The following is a 20,340-nucleotide window of genomic DNA, read 5'->3' as shown; positions in this document are numbered from 1 at the left end:
CAATTTCGTGGCCAGGTGTGGCCCCCTCGTTATTTCATGGCAAACTGCATACTGCTTTTGAACATTGGGGACAGGAGCACACACGTATGCATTCTTCATGCAAGTTTGTGAGTAACATTGCAACTTCACACAAAAAATTATGTTATGGATATCAAGTAAATCTTTTTTTGACATCCTTATGCCAACATACTGTATATGTTCTGATTTACACTGTCTTTTAGCAGGAGCTAAGGTGATTTCAAACCTCGAGTCAAAAACAAAAAGGACAAACTTCATTTGGAAAAATACACCTTCACACCAGGTATTAAAAGACAACATTCAAAACATGTATCTAGAAGAATGTAACTGTTGTAAAAATTCAGGCTCTGTCCTTTACACCTCTCAGGTCCTTTCTTACTCTACTATAGGAACATTGTAAATTCAACTGTGTGTTGTTCATGGGAATATGTGTTCACTACTACACACTGCCATTTTGCCCAGGTTTCTCCTTTACCAATTCCATACTACATACTAAATGTATACAGTTTAAAATATATTTTAATTTTTATACAACACAGTTTTTGCAATTAGCATACAAGAAATCAACATACTTATCTAGCTTTTCCAGGTGTAAGCAGCCGCTACATTTCTTTTGTGCACTGCACATGGGAGAGCAGAGTACATTAACAGCACAATAAAAAATAATTTTTTAGTATGCATAATGACTGTTTAGTGTACTTTATTTTGTCACTTTTCCAGGCTGAACACACTAAATACTTAAACCCTGCTTAGACGTAGAACATAGTATGGAGTATGGAGATAAAAATTAAATAAAACAAACTTAAAAAGCAGGAAAACATACAATGAAAGAAAAAACACCTGAGACTCACTTTGTTCCGGGGGACTATATCGCTTGTACTAAATAATGTATTCTAAAACATCATTGTTTCCCTTTCTCAGATTTGACTGGTACATCTCAAAGGCTAGTGTCATGTCCCATCTACACTACGGTGCATTGTACTACACCTGCACTTTCTTGTAGAGGTACACAGAACCAGATATGTCACCACCCTGCAGCCCTGACACTGCTTTCTCCCAGTCTTCCACCTCAGTGAAAGCCACACAACTCCAGAGCCCCTCTTCCTCCATCTGCTTCGGCTCACGCTCCGGGGCAGCTTTGTGTTCCAGATTGTCACGGTAGTGTCTGCAAACGAAGCCACCTAGAAAGGAACAGCGAAACGCTGTAAAAATGTGATATGAATGACGGCTGTGATAAACGTTGAGTCCAGATTCAAAAGAAAGGTTTTTTGGGGCACTGTAAACCGTAATTAGTACTGTAGAAAGATGATAGGAAACGAGGGAGAGAGAGAAACCCGACTTTACCTGGCTTTACACAGCTCTTTGACTATACTAACAGGAATGTGACAAACACTGAGTGCTCCACAGATCACAACCACATCGAAAGATCCTGCAGAAGAAAGTGAAGAGGCTGTGAGCGCTGAGTGAACACACACAAACATCAACAGGACAGTTTACTCCTGTTTTTCCTTTCAAGCTGACCCTCTTTGAATCAGTTTTTCCCCACAGGCCAAGCTCGACAAAAAGCTGACAAACCCACAGCCCTGATGTATTATCACTGAGTTGTTATGGCTTACTTGTTGCCAAACAGTCGCATATTTACACATACAACAGACACAGAGCTACATTTGGATTCACTTTCTACACCAGCTGACTTTATTTGGTAACTTTGTCCTCTGTTTTTTGCTTGGCGGCGTAAAGTTGGTATATCATAACTTTATTGCCAAACATACACAAACATCTGAGAACAAGGTATATGAGAATAGTGAGAAACCAATACCAATGATCTAAAAGAAATTAAAAAGCTCTGTACTTGCAGAGTGATGAACCCATGGAGAATAATAACCTGACACTGCAGTTTCCCTCAGCTCTACGGAGTGTTTTCAGAGACTTTCAGCTCATTGTTTTGTTTTATGACGCATTTTCACTCACAGCTATTGCCATCAGTGCCCTTGTTAGACCCAGCTGGCAGCCGTTTTCATCTCTAAAATCCCGCCATATGCTACCTGCTCAGCACCAAACGGCAGACAGACATTTAGCAGCTTAGCATTTGGTAGAGACCAAAAACAGAGCTAAAAGAGATTTGATTTTGGACTTAGATTCATGAGTTTGCCAGGAACACAACTCCAAATAAATGCTAATGTTGCTCCATGTCTAATAGATGTGTGAATAACTGTTTGCTGTGAACGTGAAAGGTGTGAGGTACCACCTTTCAAGTTCACAGCAAACAGTTGCTTATTCACACATCTATTAGACATGTCAGATGTTGTGTTTAGATCGTGTTTCCACTGCTTCTGTTTGGCCAAATAAAAAAAATTTAAAAAAATCACTCAATGCAGGTTTAAGTAAGCTTTACATAAATGTATTAAGCACAGTTTTGAATTACTTTTACTTTACTTGAGTATTTCCATTTTCTGCCACTTTATACTTCTACTATATATTTAACAGTGAAATATGGTACTTTTTACTCCACAATACTTATTTAACAGCTATAGTTACTATATAAACTATGGAGTATGATTTTTCATACACAACATATGATCAACTTGTAAAATATGACGCATTTTTATAGATAAAACTACCCAACAATATATAAAGTATTTAAAATTAACTCGACAAAGTACAAAAACAAAGTAACACTTACATAAAAATACATTAATAACAATGATCCAATAATATCATAATTTAACGCTGACAGGAGCCATTCTGCCAAATTAATACTTTAACTTTTGATACTTTAAGTACATTTTGTTGCTAATAGTTATGTTGTTTTACTTAATGCATAGCTTTTAGCTATGCTACTTTTACTTCAGTGAATGATGTATGAATATCTCTTCGTTCTTCCTTTTTTTTTTACACAGCTGCTCCCTCAGTGGAGTGTTGCTGACATAAGAATGACAACTTCTCGAATAAATGCTCTTTTAAGGAAACGTCATTTATGAGTATTATGTGATATCAGCCATCCAAAATGTAATAAGTTACATTACGTGATCATAGTCCTCTGCCCAGGTGTCGTAGAAGGCGATTTTATCACTGACCGTGGTGCTCTTGTGAACTGATGCAACCACTTCTTTCACAGTTTCAAACGTCCTTTGCATTATTCCATCCATCTGACGAGATAAAATAATTAAACTATGAACATCTGAAAAAGAAGTAGAAGTGACAAGGGAAAACTCAAAATCTGACAAATCTTCCAAATAATCCCCCTGGAAATAAAGTAAAAAAAAGAGGAGATGAAGAAGACAAAAGAAATTAAATTCCCCCTTTCTTCCTGAATCTGTGAGTTACCTGCAAGTTTCTTGTTTATTTTATTCTCCTGAATATACTCACCTATCTGCTGCTGTGACCTTGTTGTTCTCTCCACCCTATAACTACAACATCCTCCCCGCGCCCAGCAGAGACGGTTGAGACACAGCCCCTCATGCTCTCTCTCCAAGCACGTGTCCAAATAGCCCTTCATACTTTGATGAATGAGCAGACCAGACCCCTATTTGTCCATTTTAATATCACAGTATCAATACCTTCTTCAACAGCCAGTGTCCACCAGTCCCTGGCGTGCCACATTCCAGGCCCATTACTGTGGACTAACTCAACTGTGGGGCTGAGCTGATACAACTGGGATCTCCTCAAACAAGCTAACACGCCAAACCAGTCTTACAAAAGGGGCGTAGATCAGTCCAGTCCCAAAATGGTGTGGTCGTAGCTTCAGAATCCACAAGTCTAAATTGAGCGTCTTCAAGAATTCCAAACAATTTTTTTCAAGATGGAGAGGTAACAAGGGGAAAATCGTAGTTTAGATAGAGAAAACAGAAACCTGTCTATACTCTGTGTAGGTGCAAACCATAACTGAATTCATTTAATCACTCACTACTTTTTCCTACTTTTCTAGAACTAAGCCACATTTCAGGGGAGGGGGGTTTTCCTTAAATTTATGGCAGCTCTGGGTCGTGATTATCTACTTTGAACTGGCCTCTGTTACTCTGACGCATCCCACACGGTAACTTACTGGTCTACTGACGTAGTTGTGCCTTGGACTTCACTATGCCTGTCTGCTCATCAGAATCATAAACCGTCACAGAAGAAAGCTGCCCCCTGAAACAAAGATATTGGCGCTGGAGATATCCTCTGAACTCCATTACGCTGTCCCAAGCTCAGTTAAATCCGCAGAATTGAACCCGACAACATTTTAAATGGACAGCTATCTCTACCTGACACCCTAGGTTTGCCAAGACTCACTGAAACGAGACCAGTGGATTCATGTGCTGGGAGTGGGATTTCTACCTGCTGAGATAAACTTGGTGCTTAACCTAAAGAAAGATGCACGACTTTACTCTCACAGAGGGCAAAGTCTATGGATTCAGCTCTGCCAATTTCAACCCGGGACATCTGGTGGACAGCCAAAAGTGGGCGTAAACACAGATCAAAGTCACCCTGACACTAAAACTGGAAACAGGTTTGAACCATTAATACATCTCCATCAGACAGAAGCAGACTACTGATAAATCTGGGCATGGGAGTCTTCTAAACAGTGCCAGCCAACAGCAAAAAGGCAAAAAGTGTTTAACAGGTTTAACACACTCTTATCACTGAATTTGTGGCTTGAAAGGTGCGAATACGTGGTCTGAGAGGTATCAGTTACATAAACATGACTCCAAACTGTGCTGGGGACATAGCCCTGTTTTCTGGGCGGATGGCCTCTGCCCGAGCAGATCTGGAGTTAAAGTACTGAAGGACCATTACTGGCTCAGCTTGCAACACACATTGGGCAGACCTATGATGATGCACCTTGACACTCAGGCCTCAGCACCATGAAGACAAAGCATCACAGCCTCAGTGTCGACACAAAAAGCTCATGGATCAGCCCCCCCGTTCCTCCTCCCTTCACTCTCCCCTCTTCCCTGTCTCACCCCTCATGGGATTCACTGATAAGATGCAAGCGCTGGTAAACACTGGCGTTACATTCACCCCCAGGTCAATGCCATACTGTCTGCCTCCACCCAAACTGAGCACATTCTGTACCACCAACCTTGCTGATAACGAGGACGACAAAAGGCAGGAACAGCTTTCTCCTGCCTGGGTTGACAAGACTGCTAAGTACACTAAGGTCACCAAACGTTTGCTTCATCAGTCCCCCTTAATTCAGAATGGCCAGCGAATGTATGTTAAAGGAGCCAAGAGCTGTTCCCTTTCAGTGCGGACACCCTAGAGATGCCTGTCGAAGCCAATGAGTCTGTTGCAGGAAGGGGAAGCCCTGCCTTCCCTCACATGACTCCTGCTTAACGCTTGCAACAACAGATTTAACTGTCCGACTGGACGTGAGCTAGCTCACTACCTAGGGAATCGCAATAGAGGCTTGTTCCTGAGTTGTGCTCTTTTAGCTTGCTAGCTGGCCAGCTCTCACAGTGGGTCTAGCAAGGCGAGCAAGGCTGGGCCCTTGTCCTGCAGGCTAGCCAATGCTAACGTTCCTTACCAATATGTGAAATGTACCATATACAGTATAGCTATCAAGATATATGCTATAATGTATGTCTGCGTATTTAGATGAGAGCACACAGTCTTTGTTGTTAGTTGGCCCACATACACCTACATTAGTGGAACAAATAAAATAAATGTAATATTGAAACCTGTTAATAATTTTTATACTGAATGAACAAAGTTTATGCTTTTATATTCTTAAAATTATCTTTAAAAAGCTTGGAGGCAATTTTTTTTTTTTTTTTAATTAGGTTGTGATTTTCAGTTCTTTTCATCAGGTACTACAATATGAAAAGCATATTTCTAAACATAATTTTACTCCACATTGTACTCCACTTTGGATCAGGTCTATTACTAAGAATGATAAAGCTTTGAACAATGATGAATGGAAACAAGGGCATCCGGTCGGTTCTTCATTCAGAAATATGATGTGAGCTGCTCATTGAGACAACCAGTTCCTGGTATAAGGGCAGTTCCCACTGCTGTAATTAATCGTGTGAAAGGCTCATTAGCTCACTGAAGGGTTGCACTACAATCTTTAAGATTGGATACCTTTAAATTAACTGACAAGAAATGTGATAATCAAATCATTAGGAGGTGCAGTGACTAAAGAACTGCATCCGACAGCACTACTGAGGAAAGGTGTTCTGAGTACTAGAATCAGAACCAGTTATCTTGTGTATCCTCCATCACCCAAAGCCAAAAAGGTAAATTGTAAGATTCTAAATGAGATTTAGCCCTGCAATGAATTCCCGTTGATTTTAACAAAATATTATATACACAAGTGTAGATTTTTCAAATGTTGACCTTCTTTTTCAACTCATTCTGGTGAACTTCTGTTGTATTGTAGGTCTCCTGAATGTACGGAGGCGAGATGTGGAGTGCGGCTGTGGATTAAGTCTTTTGTTGTTGTTGTTTTTTTGGATATTGAACTTGGAGTTGAGCTCTGCCTTTTTTTTTTTGTATGAACTTGGAACTTAAATAAAAGGAGGGGAAAAATCAAACAAACTTTAGTGGCCTATGCAAGCAGCCACAACTGTCAGGGCACCAGATGTAACCCTTAAAAATCACGGGTGATGATGGTGAGCAGGGCTGCCCTGGGTGCTTAGATCCCCACTCTCAAGCAACCCATGGCATGAATAGTAATAAAAGTACTTAGATTTTCAAATTTTTCCATTTTGCTATCCTATCTATAAACAGAAAATTTAAAATTGATTATACATTGATCTGACAACTGAAAAAAAATGTTGATCAGTGTCAAAACATTAAATAACACATGACAAACACATATTTATAGGCACTTTAAACCAAAGCTTTATCCCTCGATACCAACCAAGCAGGAAGAAAGACACACTTTCCTGTAATTTTTTTCTACAATTGTTGCCACATTCTTGTAGCTGTGGTTTATTATGACATTAACTCTCCTAAGTTGTAAACACACTGAGTAACTGCAACAGATTTAAATGGCCATAACTCTGTTGTCATGGGTCTGACTGAATTGAAGTTCTGCACAATCCATCCTTGCACAGAGCATCCACAAATCATGACCACCATCATAACTGTCTTCCATTATGTACTGTACATTTTGATGCTTATCCAGATAAACATAAATTCTTCTATGATTCCTGAAGCCCGCACAGTCTCACTAAAAAGTTAAACTAGTCCTTGGTTTTTGTGCACTTCGATGCAGAACTAAACTTTGTGCCTTTTCTTTCTTCATCTAAAGAAAGTAGTTTCACTATTCATGTTCATGTGCACCAGCAGTTGATAAAAAAAAGTTTAGAACTGAATAAAATCTTCAATCCTGAATCAAAAGAAGAAATACATAATTTTTCAAGCTGATATTCTCTCACTCAACTACTTCACATAATCTACTTTGATACAGTACTATACTCTTATCACTAGAGGGCGGCATTTCCCTGGTGTATTAAAGGTATCAGTTGCAGCAAAACCTAGACTCAATAATTAATTTTGTATTAAGTTGGAAATGAAGGATCATCATCGGTTTAGAGAAAGTTAGATGAAATAAATATCTGAAACCTTTTCTTTCAAGTCTTCAGGGTAACAAATTATCATTTTAGTATTTGCAATTATATTATCTCTGTATTCACATTAAGGGAAACAGGTAGACATGAGTGAATTATTTTACATTTAAGTATGTTTATTTCCAATAGGAACAGTTTAACTGACCTACATGTGTTTGGAGTTTACAACAAGTTATTATTCAAAATCAAAATGATCAGGTGATGTGGCGTACCTGAACCTCTCTATTTTTCTAAATGAGACACCTGATTTCCTCCTCCATCCTGCTCGCCTTGTTGAGCCACTTCTCCTCTTTGGCTCTACTCTGTTTTTGCAGCTCGTGTATTTTCTTAAAAATGTCCTCCTTTTCTGTCTGCTCACATCTGAGACGATCCTCCAGAGTGGTAATTTTTTCTGCCACTCAGTCTCGCTCTGGTGAATACTGGTCTCGATGGTTTTCAGCCTGGCCAGGTGCTCCGTGTTTTTCTCTTCCAGTGCCGTCATTTCAGTCCTGGCACTGGATATCGCCCCATCCTTTTCCTGGATGATGTCCTTCACCTTCTTCTCGCAGTTCTCTTCCAGGGCTTTAAACTCGAGGTATACCTCCTCTTGCCTGACAATCCAACAGCTCTCCCTCAAACTTTACTTAAATGAAAAAGGATTCCCTGAAATGTGTGCTCTGTAGAAACTAGTTTCAATGCTGTTTAAGTTGCAAACGAAATGTACACTTGTTACCTCAATTGCAAGTTTTCATTCTTAATTGATAGCAGGTCTTTTCAAAACACATCTGAGTTATCATGAAATTTTTTTGTGGCAGTTCACTTATAGATTGCACTACAGCAACATGATAAATGTATATGGCCATAACTCAGTGGTCAAGAGTCTTACACATGAAATGTTGCATAAATCATCCTTATCCAAATTGCCAATCTTGCTGGACAGAATTGAGTTATTCTGCAAAAATCATAGCCACCATCAGTCAGACAGACATCAGATTGTCAGTAAATATGTATTTGGATGCGTATTCAAATGAAGTTTCTAAGAGGTTTTTTTTTTTTTACAGAAAAAAGATAACATATTTAGAGGATCGGGGTGTTCGCTCTGGAGTTGAGATGATTGCATTTTACTGACACACTAGGAAGCAAGAATGACTTTAGAATTATCCAAGACAACTGCCAATGTCTGCACAAAAATCAGATAAAAAAGAAACATTATTGTATGATCACTGTTGTAATGAAATTATATACAAAAAGTTCCCCACAAGGACAGACCCCAAGAAAATGTGTATGGTGATATTATTTAAGGATTTATAGCACAAATAAATAAGATCAAAGATGCAAACTAAAGCACTTAAGCAATGCGTTGGTGAAAAAAAGAACGTTTTCACTTGGACATGTGATACAATGCCATTTACTCAATAGCAAAGTAAGCCTTACTCATTGATAACCAAGTCATGAGGGCAATAATGACCCAAACAATTATTGCTGTTCAGTCCATAAGAAAGTCAGTCTAATAGGTCGGCCCAAATAAACAAACATGCAGAATTTCTGGCTTTATATTTGTCATCCAGCCTTTCCTTTTTGAGAAAGTAATGAGGAGTGTAGTACAGTAAAAGTTCATTCACATGGCCCATCTCTATATTTGTGAAATGCAGTGCACCCTCTGCTGGCAAAAATATTTATCATGTGAATTACTGTTAGGTTTATCCATGTTAAATGAAAATAGCCTCTTCAGAAAAGGTCAACATTAATGGATACCATACTGTATATCTCAGGGGGAAAAATACAATGAGATTCTACCTGCAGTGATTGTCTCCAACACTAACCCTGAGAAAAGAGAAAAAGAAGAACAAGAACGCCATCAATCTGCTATTCTGTAAAACAGTTAGGGCATGAAATCAACCCCAAACTTAAAGAAACCCTAACGCTAAGACACATGAGCACAATGAGATCAAATAAAACCTTAGTAACTCAAATCATAATCGTAAAAAATAGTTCAAGGCACATCAACAGTCTAGAGTACAAAATATAAAAACTTGAAATGGCAGAGCTCAAGCTTGTAATTGTATACTACATTTATCTTAACTACCATGATGAGGCACTAGAAACTATAAAAGGCACCTGTTTGCTGTTATTAGTTAAGGCAGTTCATGAACTTTGTAACAAACAAAGCAAGAAAATACAATTCAAAGACCAAAACAAAGCTCAAACACTGACCTTGACATTTTTATGGAGTGTCACCTCTAGACACTGTCCCTGCACACATCTGCTTGTAAAATCTGGACTTTACTGCTTTGCAATTACTGCTTTTATAAATTACTTTTATGAACACCACCACATTGTTAATTTTCACATGACATATCACTGATTAAGGATTAGTGTTCATAGCTACATTCAATGACGGCTTGGTTAAGGTATATTTAGAAATTTGGACATTTGGGCTTGGAAACACTTTGCTGGTTTGAAAGAAAATGACCGAAAGCTCATATATTTACAAAATCTTCAGGATATCATACCTTTTGAAATTTCCTCATTCATAAAAGATAATTTACTTAATTACATCTGATGCAGGAACTTTGTCTAAAGCCGGTTTCTGGAAAAAAACAAAAACAAAAAACAAAACAAAACGAGAAAACAAAACAAAAACAAACTAACAAACAAGCAAAACAAAATCCATTAACTTAAACCCTGTCCCAAAATGTTTTCAGGCATTAATGTGTAACTTGTCACTAGGGCTTGATTCTATATCTGACGATCTTACAGCTAAGTATCCCTTAAAACCACAAAAGAAACCATCATCAAATAAAAACTCATTCATACATCCATCTCCAGCACCATATCCTGAATCAGTGTTAGATATATGGCACACATTAATGTGTTTATTACATATGAAAGAAATATGGAAGGTGCTGTAGTGTATCAGGCGGTACAACCTAGCGTGTCAGCCTGTGCAGGCAGCCAAACTAGTGGCTGTTTCTTGTTGAGGATAGATTTTAAAGTCTTCCCAAAGCACATGGCCATGATGTAAGTATTTGTCTGTTTGTTAGTTTCAGCCAGGTAAAAAATGAACCAAACATGTTGAGAAAAATACTGCATCACAACAGCTGGTGCCCTCTTTTCCTCGTCTTGCAGGACTATGATCACACTTCTTCGAAGAAGGCCATCTGAGACATGTACGCAGAGTTTCGCTGCAAAACAAGACCAAGTGTGAGCAGTTTGAGCGAGATGCACGGGTGGCCGAAATCAGTGTAAAAATGTGCATTCATGGTGTGATTAGAAACTCGAAGACAAGAAATATGTACGATGTTATATAGTTATGAAGTTATGCATCACACCTGATTCAATTAATATCACTTTTTTCTTTATTTACAGGCCTACAGAACAGTCACTACATGTCTTAAACAGGCATGCTATGGTATATGCTACAATTTTCAGGGTAAGTAACCCTACTCAAAAATGCCATCATTTGACATCTATGTTATGAAAAACATTTTATGCAATATGAAAGTGTGTTTTTTTACTCTTTATATGTTCTAAGGTTTTCAACACAAAGCAGTTATCTGTGTATTAAAGTATAGAGGATGAGGCTGTTTGTGGGCCAGGTATACAAGAACCCTTGTGACGGGGCATTCAACATCTTAGTACTGTCAAAAAATGCACTGATAGAGTAAAAGAAAAAAAAAAGTTTGGTCCTATTTTGTTTTCTCCATTTTAGAGGAATATTCTTAGCACTGCAGTTCCAATTGTGCTTTGGGCAATGCAAATAGGAAGTCCAATGTTGCCATGCAGTCAGTGATTCCACTGTGGTCTTTGTATGAACCCATTATTATGAAAACGGTAGACATAAGGAAAACACTACGTAGTATTAATGGCCATAAGCTTGGTTCACTGCTTTTGTCTATTAGACATTCTGACAGGTAATCACTTCTGAGTAAAACTGATTACATCAGTAATATTAAAACTGCGAAGAGTATCTGGTGAAGTGATCATACATACGTTGCTGTGAGGTATGTAGACAGGCTCCTGAACGTATCCCCTCGCCTCACTGTGGAGGCTGTAGAGGCCAGCCTGTTGCTGCTGCTCCTCCAGCTTCAGAGACTCGATCTCTGACTTCAGCTCCTTCAGCTGATCCTGCAGATGTTTACTCTTCTCCATATACTCCAGCCTGTGTTAATGCATGACAAGATATCAAAAGCCAACAGAGCCAAACCGTCTTTCAAAAGTGTCGTTGCAGAGGATTTAAACTCACCTCTCTCTCTCAATCTCCATAGACAGCCTTTTCATGTCAGAGTCCTTGAAGTCGAGGCGTGTATTTGCCGATTCATAGGCAAATTCGGGTGCTTCAGGAGGAGCAGGTGGAGTAGAGTAAGCTGCTATGAGCTGGAAGGTCAAACAGATGTGAAGTAAGTAGATACACTCAATTAGGTAACAGACATGTAACACTGCTACATTACTATCTTTTGACATGCATTGGCAAACATTGAATGCAATATGAAGTTTAACTTAATGCAAGTTAACAGCAAGTCAAATGCTTTAGTAATGTCGCTACTTTTTTACAGTTCTTACTCCAAGTGAAAACACAAAATTAAAAGCAAACAATTTGTGTCTAACAAAATCCACCCGAATACAAAGCACTTAAAAAAAGTTGTTATTTTCTTGTTTGTCGGTGTTGTTCTCTGGCCAAACGTCTTCTGGGGGAAAATGTTATTTCTGTGGAAAAGTCTGCTTGTAGTGAAAAAGTAATTTGTTTTTTCCTTCACAAAAAACGAAAAGTTAATGTGCTACTACTTGTTTGCTGTAAAGGTCGAATCAACAATGTCCGACACGTATCAACGTAAAGCTAGTTGCATCCCTGTCACGTACAACCCACCCCTCCTCTGGCAGTTGGAGACATTCTGGGAAACACATGAAATCAGTAACTGAAATAGAAATTAAATGAGGCAATCTGTGGAACAACAACAATAATCTTCCCTAAAAATAATTCTTGAAATGCACTGAACAAATTGTCTTTTATACACGGCAGGTAATTATTGGCAGGTATTATTAGCTGGATATGTATTTCAGAGATATTCAATACTAACTTTCTAAACAAAAAGAAGCTGCATTCATCCACAAAAGGAAATGACAAAGGCATCACAAAGAGTACACCAGCAGTATCATTCATCACCGTACAGGGTATGTTGTTTTGGTGATCTCCAACAGCTTCTGTTTGGCTCTACGCTCAGCGTCCTTTGCCTCTGTCAGGTCCTGTTTCAGGTGATCTGCCTCCTTCAACCTGGAACCAGAGGTTTGGTTAGTCCAAGGCTTCTGGAAGACAGTAATAATGTTATTAATGTAAATTAAATACTTGAAGCAAAGCACTGGACTGTGGGATGGTATTAGAAAGGAAAGAAAAATAGCGAATTTAAGTTATTTTGGAACAAAAACTCAGTATGTCAGACTTTTTTTGGGAGGGGTGTTCTCCTTCGATTCAAAGAGAACCTCTGAGGCCTGCTCCTCATCTCTCCATGAGGCTAGCAGTTTGAGGCTACATTAGTCACTACTAGCATAACATACCTGAATCTCTGACCAAACTGTTGATGGTCAAGTTGCATTGTGGGTAATGCAGGTGCCAGGTTTTGACAAGGAAGAACAAAGCGTGGAATAAGCTTTTCCTCACAATGTGAATGTGTCTGAATTTAACAAATCGGCAAAATTTCAGCATGGAGGCTAGACAACTTATTTAGACCTCTATAGGTGATTTCGTTAAGTATCAGTTTCAGTCAAACTTTGGATGGAATTATTTTAAATACAGACGCATCGCACTGTATATCTTTCAACCAGCTGCTCCACGTTACGTTCCCTGTCGGCAGTCTTTTTTCTTTCACAAGCCAATTGCAAACCTGGTTATCTGTTATCGGTGTTCTCCTGGAGAAATCTACCTGGGGAAATCAGGTTGCTCGAATCCCCTACTGCGATTACAGACACCAGGTTTCTCGTTTACGTGACATTTAATAAATCCAAAAGAGTATTCTTTTAAAATTAATAAAGCATTTATACCTGGATTTGGCTGACTATGGCTGAAACCTTGCAGTAGTCAACAGTATTTCATATATTCATTGCAAAGTAAGTGGATGATGATGACACTTAATTTTGGAGAAATATAGATAAATAGAGAAACATAAGAAAAATGTAATGCATATAGAACAGCTGTGAGTGAAGTAATCATTTACTGATTCCATACCTCCTCTCGGACTGCTCAACCAGTTTGACAGCCAGCTGCTCTGCCTCCCTCATCTTCTGCTCCATCAGCCTTTTCTCCTCCTTGCTCTTCATGGCGGTGACCTCTAACCTCTGTCTCTCCTGCTCAGCTTCTGCAGCCTTGTGGGCCAGCAGCTTGGCCTCCTCCTCAGCAATCTGGGCCTTCTCTGCCAGGAGGTCTGCTGTCTCCTCAGATCGCAGCTGGAGAAAATGCATGGCAACATTTAGAAAACATTTTAACAAAATAGTATAAGAAATAGTGGAAGAGATTAGGTCTTAGCATGATGGAGGAGTCTGGCTCTATAACATAGACAACATAATTTTATTACCACTGTGTTTTATTGTTTTCTTGGGACAGTTTCTATCACTATTTCTGTCAAGCATTTAATAAGAGAAATGTAAAGCTCGCTGAAGTTCACACAAAATCTGGAATAATCAACAATTATTTCATGTCAAGGATGAAGCTCTAACCAGTGCCTCGTTGGCCAGTCTTGCTTCGTCCTGCAGCTGGAAAAGTCTTCGTTCCATCTCTTCTTTTGCTCGTTCTGCTTCCTCCCTCATCTGCTTTTCCCGTGCCAAGATTTGACGCTCCATCTAGACAGAGGCCAACGAAACCCAATGAGAGTTAAGACAATCAACCCCGATCAAATGACTAATACTGCAGTTTCCATATGCATGCATAGTGTACATCCCCTCTAATCTGTTATTCTCATTGCTCCAGTGGAGTTGTGAGAGCGCTGACCTTTTTGCGAGCCTTTTCCTCTTTAGCTTGAGCCTTCATCTGCTGCACTTCAATAGAGTCCACCTTTCTTCTCCTCATGAATAGATCATGGTTACCGATGCACAACTGCAGGATCTAGACACAGACCAGCAATGTCTTAATTCATATAACTTCCTTATAATCTTATTATAAATGAACATTTGCATGGACAAAGAGGTAAACCAACCAGCTTGTTGACACGCAGCTGAGATGAGTAGAACTTGAAAACATCTTTCTTCTTGTCCAGGGGTTTGATTGTGAACTGCAACATGGGAAAGTTAAACATTTCAGTTCTTCTGCCCCACTGATAGATTTTTCTAGCATTGTTTTGACAGACGGCACAGCTTTGATGCCTTTACAAACAGTGCAGCTAACTGGCCAGAGTGAAAATCCTATACTGAAAGGTCGGAGGTTTCACAACCAGTTGAAAGCTTCGGCATAACAAATGATGGAAGCGTCTTAATTCAGGCAGCAGGAAAGTAATGAGAGCAAGAAAATAAATATCACAATCCAATATATCTTTTGCACTGTATCATTCAAACATATTTTCTTAAAATGAAATTTTCATCAGGTTAAAATGGTGAAAAGGTTGCAGCAACAAGATGTCCCATCTTTCTACTTCATTCAAAGTGACAGGAAAGAAACATAAAACGCAGACTGTAAGCTGTCTGTGGACAAAGACTAGAAAAGACTGAGTCCACTACTCGCATTTACCTCCTTTTCACTGTAAGAGATATTGCGGATGTCGCTCCAAGGAAAGGACTTGTTGGGGTTGAGTTTGCTGTTGGGGCTGTAAATGTGAAGACCCTGAGCATCCACTCCGAGTAATAGGTCTGTGTCCCTCTTATTTTGCTGACAATGCAATGTGTAAAACATAAATGTAAACCAACATGAAAGTGATCTTTAGAGTTGCATTTTTCATAATACTATGCAAAATTTAGCTAAAGAAAATTAAGGCACAGTAATTCACACTCACAGTAATGGCAAAGTAGCTGACACCATACATCTCAAGGTCCTGAGCAATCTTTAGGTATTCCATCTCAGCCTCATCCCTGTACACACAATGTAAAAATAAAGATGGGAAGGTACGTCAAACCATAATACACTGACCACACTTCAACTACAGAATCTAGGACTACACCAAATTTCTCTCCTGGGTCAGTCGTACCTAGCGATGCCTCTGTGCTCTGCGTACCAAGCTGTGATCTTCTCCTCCCACATGTCTGCTGTCATTTGATATTGCATGAGAACCTGGGATACACACACAGGAAAAATATGACATAATGTATACACACACACACACAAGCACACAAACACTGGATATCTGCTACAACAATAAATTACACCCAACAGACAATTCCTACAAGTGGGCAACCTGTTATAACTTGTTTTCGTGGAAGTTCTATATATATATATATATATATATATATATATATATATATACACACACATACATATATATATATATACATATACATATGTATATAGTATACTTACTCTTTTTGGCAAAAGCTCATCTTGTGCCAGGAAGCCTGGCTTGTGAAAGTTTGGGTCATAGTCCCCATACTGTGATACAGACAGAGGAAAAGCAAAGAAAAAAAAAAGAGAAAGAAATATGGGCGTTAATTTTGCACATTAGCAAAACATATACAAGTCTAACTGAACACATCATATATATTTTGTAGCACCATCATATACATCGATTAGGGAAAGCATTATGACCACTCACAGATGAAGCGAGTTATGTTGATCAACTCATAACTATAGCGCATGTCAAGGTCTGGGATATATCATCTGGTAGGTGAAAAGTTGGTTGTCTGGTCCCACAACACGTTATAGGACTAAAGACCTGAGTGACTTTACGAAGGGCCTACTTGTTATGGCCAGACCATATGTTGTTATGGTCAGATCATCTCTGAAACGGCGAGGGGTGTTGCGGTGCACCTGTTCAGCAGTGGTGAGTACCTACCAATGGTGGTCTGAAGACGGACAAAGTATGAACCGGCTATAGCGTATTGGGGGATAGCCTGGAACAAGCCTGATCAGCAGTTGCTTCTCTTCTAAAAACCCACTGTACGCTACTTGCTCGGCACCAAAGAACAGACAGACACAGGAAGCGACTAAAAGGTGAACATAGTGGAGCAGCTAAAGAGCCAAATAAAGCACTCAGAGATAAGTCGCCAAGTCGACTCCAAACTAAGGGTAATGTTTCTGCGTAAGTACTGAATGTGTTACATGTAAATAAGTAACTGTTTGTTTACCATATCGACTTAAAAAGTAATGATATGTCAGTGATGTATTCTCAACTTGTTTCTGCTGCCCCTAAGTGCCCAAAACAATCAGTTATTGTAGGTTTAAGTGTGTTTGCATAAACCAGTAACTTTGAACTTCAGCTGGACTTAAATGGGGTAAACGTTTTGAGGTACAGGTAGGACAAGCATCCTGCATGTGAAGCAAGAATGTAAAAAATATGAAAGGACTATTAACCTTACATTAACCGTGCATAGCTCTCTTACCTTGGCCTGGACAGCATATGATGCCAGCAGAACAGATGCTTCAGGGGAACAGAATATCTCTTCATCTAATATCTGTTTTTTCACCTAAACAAGAGTTTGAACTCATGTATGAACATGTATTGAACCAAGTACAAGTATTTCATTCAGCTTTCTAAATCATGAAGATGAATTCTACTACCTACATGTAAAAAATAATACGACCACCAAAATCTCCAAAAGTGTTTGTACAAATCAAGCCAAAGGTTATTTTAAAAAGAAATGTTACAAGCCCCATTACTTGTAAGAAGAAGAGGTGCTGAGTAATTTCTTGGACCAGTTCCTCTTCTACTTTTTCTGGGAAGAATTTAGCCAGGAAGTGAAATGTTATGGGAGAGTCCTTGGGAACCTCCTGGTCCAAGACCTGGATGAACAAATAAACAACAGACAAAAGTAGATCAAAACTGCACAATAATGTGTTTATTTGACTAGAATCTCACTGAAGCTGAATATCATGTCTTGATCAGTGTCTGTGCAATTACGTATTAGCACTGAACAATTAGTTGAATGATAAATAATTGATCTAAAATTCAAATAATCAGTTAATTACTTAAGTAATTTATCAAGCAAAAAAGACAAAAAAAATAGCTCTTTCCAGCCTCTCAGATAAGAGAATTTGCTGTTTATATAATTGTAAATAGAAAATCTTTGGAATTTGGACAAACAAAACAAGTAAGTGATGGGCATTTTCTGCTATGTTTTGACATTTTATAGACCAAACGATTCATTAATTTAAATAAAATCATCCAGGGATTAACTAATTATGAAAAGTAATTGTTAGTTGCAGATCTATAATTGATTTGCCACACCTTTAAAATTTTGGGTAACACAAATCGTCTGCATTTTGCAAAATGTTTTCACCACGTAGAGTCTGAAATATCTTTCACATGTCTTTGTTTTTGAATCCTCATTAGCCAGTCTGCACTCCACAAGTTTACTCGTCTACTCACCCGTTTCTCTGGTTTCAGCCAGGCGTAAGTGTCTTTTACTGTGTACCTGAGTCCAAAGAACCAGGTCTCCCTCAAACCAACTGTGCGACACACCAGGTCAAACAAATCTTTACCTTTCCACTTCACCTGAGAAAAACAGTAAGCGACAAAGAGACCAGTGAGTTGAAATGCTAAAGGGTAATCTGCTGGCTTGCAGCAGCCGTTCTGTACTCACGTCCAGTAACTGTTAAGGTAACCCGAGTATAAACTGTTAATTCAAACTCTTTGTATGAAATAGAAGGTCCCTTTTAATTGTATGGTAAAATCTTAATGTGACTGATTTCCTGACTGGGTTATCCTGCAGTGTGTTAGTGTGAGGAGTAAAGATCTCCTCCAGTAACATCATGAAAAATTAATACACCTCTGTAAAGATAAACAACAACCTTCGGGGGAAAAAGCAGAGGCACTATTTTGCACAGAATATTACATATACTTAAGGAGTGTGGCAAATGTCTAGGCAGTCACCTACTACCTAAAAAGTTCACAAGACAAGATGCATCAGTATCTGGGAAGCTCATGACATGTGCTAAACAATTTCCTGGGAGACACCCTGTCTGATGCTTTTCCAAAGGGGTTGTATAACGTCTTTCAGTAGGTATGCGTCTTAGATTAAAACAATAAATGGTTATGTAATGTACATGAGGAAACATGCTCAACTCTTTTCTCCTTCGTATCAAGTGTAGTGTACAGGGGCTTGAACTCCAAAACAAATACATTAGGCATCTTAAAAGTATGCGCACCATGGGTTGCGCAAAAAGAAATATATATATACAGCACACTACAAAAGTTGTAGAAACGTTAGAGGTTTAGTTTTATATCCTTCACTCAATATCATCAGGGAGGCATCTGATCGGTCCCAAAGCATGACGATTCCAAACATACAGCCAGAAACATGAAGAACTATCCTCAGCAACAAGAACAAGGAGTCCTGCAACAGATGGTCTGCCCCCTCCAGAGCCCTGATCTCCACATAATGTAGTTCGTATGGGATTACATGAGGAGACCGAAGACAGCCACAGACGAACTGTGGCAAGTTCTCCAAGATGCTTGGAGCAACCTACCTGCCAAGTATCTTGAAAAACTGTGCACAAGTGTACAAAGTAGAACTGGTGCTGTTTTGAAAGTTTTCCTATGTTTACTGCATTTTGTATGAATTGATAAATAAAAACTCTGCATTGCATTATTTATGAAAAGCATCCTCACTTTTCTTTTCGTACCTACAACTTTTGCACAGAACTGTATATATTCTATATATATCACATTCTTTAGTGTGATTGTCCATGGATGATCGATGGCTAATAAATTTGAGTCAATAAATAGTTATACATACAAATGCACATATACAATATATGATTATACATTGACCTGGACATGGAAATGATCATCCATTCTTATCTATACGGAGATGGATGAAGATTCCTTTCAGTCTCAAAGGTTGCCTACATAAATCCATACCTCACAGCTGAACTCCATTTCAGCATCCATGGTGATGACTTTGACTTTGAAAGTCTTTGGCTGTTTCTTCTTCAAGCCAAGGATGGACATTTTAAGAGTTTTACTGCCAAAGAAACCTGTGGAAAATAACCGAACTGCTTTCAGGATAAAATATGACATTTTACAAGTGATAATATGGATGCACCTAGTAATAAAAATGACATATTTTAATGTAATTTACAATTTTAAACTTTTGGAGAGACTCAAGCCACAGTTCTGGCAGTTACGTGTTGCTGGATCGTGGAAATTCCGTATCAGGCGATACAAATTTTTATGTCTCAAGCGGTTTTACAGAAGAAATGTCTTCTCTGCTAAACAGTAAGTGTATCTGAAATGAAGATGAGGCCCATTACCAGGGAGTAAAGTTAGAAACTTCTGCCGTCCAAAGCTCAGAAGAGGCTGGGCTTTTTGTTGGGGGAGACTAATGCTAAGCTAACTGAAATTAACTAAACACCGTTAGCTTCTCAGCTATGCCACGAAAATGGACCAAAACAAGTTGTAAAAAGACCGGAACTTTTGATTCTCCATTATGAAATTCACCGAACCAACGGACTTTGTGGCTATCTAAATTTTAATAGAAAAAGAAACAATTTTGCTAACGTTCTCGGCATCTGCGTGTTTTAGCTAGTTAGCTTGCTGTTAAAAAGTCAGGACGACTTTCCTGGAGATTTTTTGTTTTGACTCCCACTCTACAGGTGGGAACATGAATAGCAGCTTGGGATACGTCTACTGCGCATGTGTATGAATTTAGA

General features: G+C 38.8%; 1 protein-coding gene and 2 long non-coding RNA genes across 4 annotated transcripts; 1 reads left to right on the top strand and 2 right to left on the bottom strand.

Annotated features, from left to right (window-relative positions):
* LOC120802734 lies at nucleotides 1-1,049 on the top strand. Its single transcript, XR_005709259.1, has 3 exons — nucleotides 1-107; nucleotides 222-301; nucleotides 940-1,049. It is a non-coding gene; the product is annotated as an uncharacterized LOC120802734 (long non-coding RNA).
* A 40-nt stretch (nucleotides 1,050-1,089) lies between these two features.
* LOC120802735 lies at nucleotides 1,090-3,419 on the bottom strand. The gene is made up of 4 exons (XR_005709260.1): nucleotides 3,388-3,419; nucleotides 3,045-3,167; nucleotides 1,363-1,447; nucleotides 1,090-1,199 (listed from the first exon to the last, which is right to left on the bottom strand). It is a non-coding gene; the product is annotated as an uncharacterized LOC120802735 (long non-coding RNA).
* A 5,428-nt stretch (nucleotides 3,420-8,847) lies between these two features.
* nf2b (neurofibromin 2b (merlin)) lies at nucleotides 8,848-20,333 on the bottom strand. 2 transcript variants are annotated; one of them, XM_040150040.1, is made up of 17 exons: nucleotides 19,942-20,333; nucleotides 19,550-19,665; nucleotides 18,056-18,181; nucleotides 17,347-17,469; nucleotides 17,070-17,153; nucleotides 16,051-16,119; nucleotides 15,722-15,804; nucleotides 15,530-15,605; nucleotides 15,268-15,405; nucleotides 14,741-14,815; nucleotides 14,536-14,649; nucleotides 14,265-14,387; nucleotides 13,777-13,994; nucleotides 12,726-12,828; nucleotides 11,803-11,933; nucleotides 11,550-11,718; nucleotides 8,848-10,741 (listed from the first exon to the last, which is right to left on the bottom strand). In XM_040150040.1, exons 2-17 carry the CDS (start codon nucleotides 19,637-19,639, stop codon nucleotides 10,694-10,696), a joined length of 1,770 nt encoding a protein of 589 aa, XP_040005974.1. In that variant the 5' UTR covers nucleotides 19,640-19,665; nucleotides 19,942-20,333; the 3' UTR covers nucleotides 8,848-10,693. The 2 variants fall into 2 exon arrangements, with proteins under 2 accessions (XP_040005974.1, XP_040005975.1); XM_040150041.1 differs by lacking the exon at nucleotides 19,942-20,333 and adding an exon at nucleotides 19,770-19,929.
* Nucleotides 20,334-20,340: the final 7 nt, after the last annotated feature.

Source organism: Xiphias gladius, chromosome 17, assembly GCF_016859285.1.
Source record: "Xiphias gladius isolate SHS-SW01 ecotype Sanya breed wild chromosome 17, ASM1685928v1, whole genome shotgun sequence".
Classification (NCBI taxonomy): domain Eukaryota; kingdom Metazoa; phylum Chordata; class Actinopteri; order Istiophoriformes; family Xiphiidae; genus Xiphias; species Xiphias gladius.
This window is presented reverse-complemented; position numbering and strand designations above follow the sequence as displayed.

Coding starts and splice junctions, on each gene's coding strand:
- nf2b (XM_040150040.1), bottom strand. CDS start 19,639: ATGTCCATCCTTGGCTTGAAGAAGAAACAGCCAAAGACTTTCAAAGTC. Junction 12,829..13,776: donor GTTGAGCAGTCCGAGAGGAG/GTATGGAATCAG, acceptor CTCTGGTTCCAG/GTTGAAGGAGGCAGATCACC. Junction 11,719..11,802: donor ATGGAGATTGAGAGAGAGAG/GTGAGTTTAAAT, acceptor GCATTAACACAG/GCTGGAGTATATGGAGAAGA.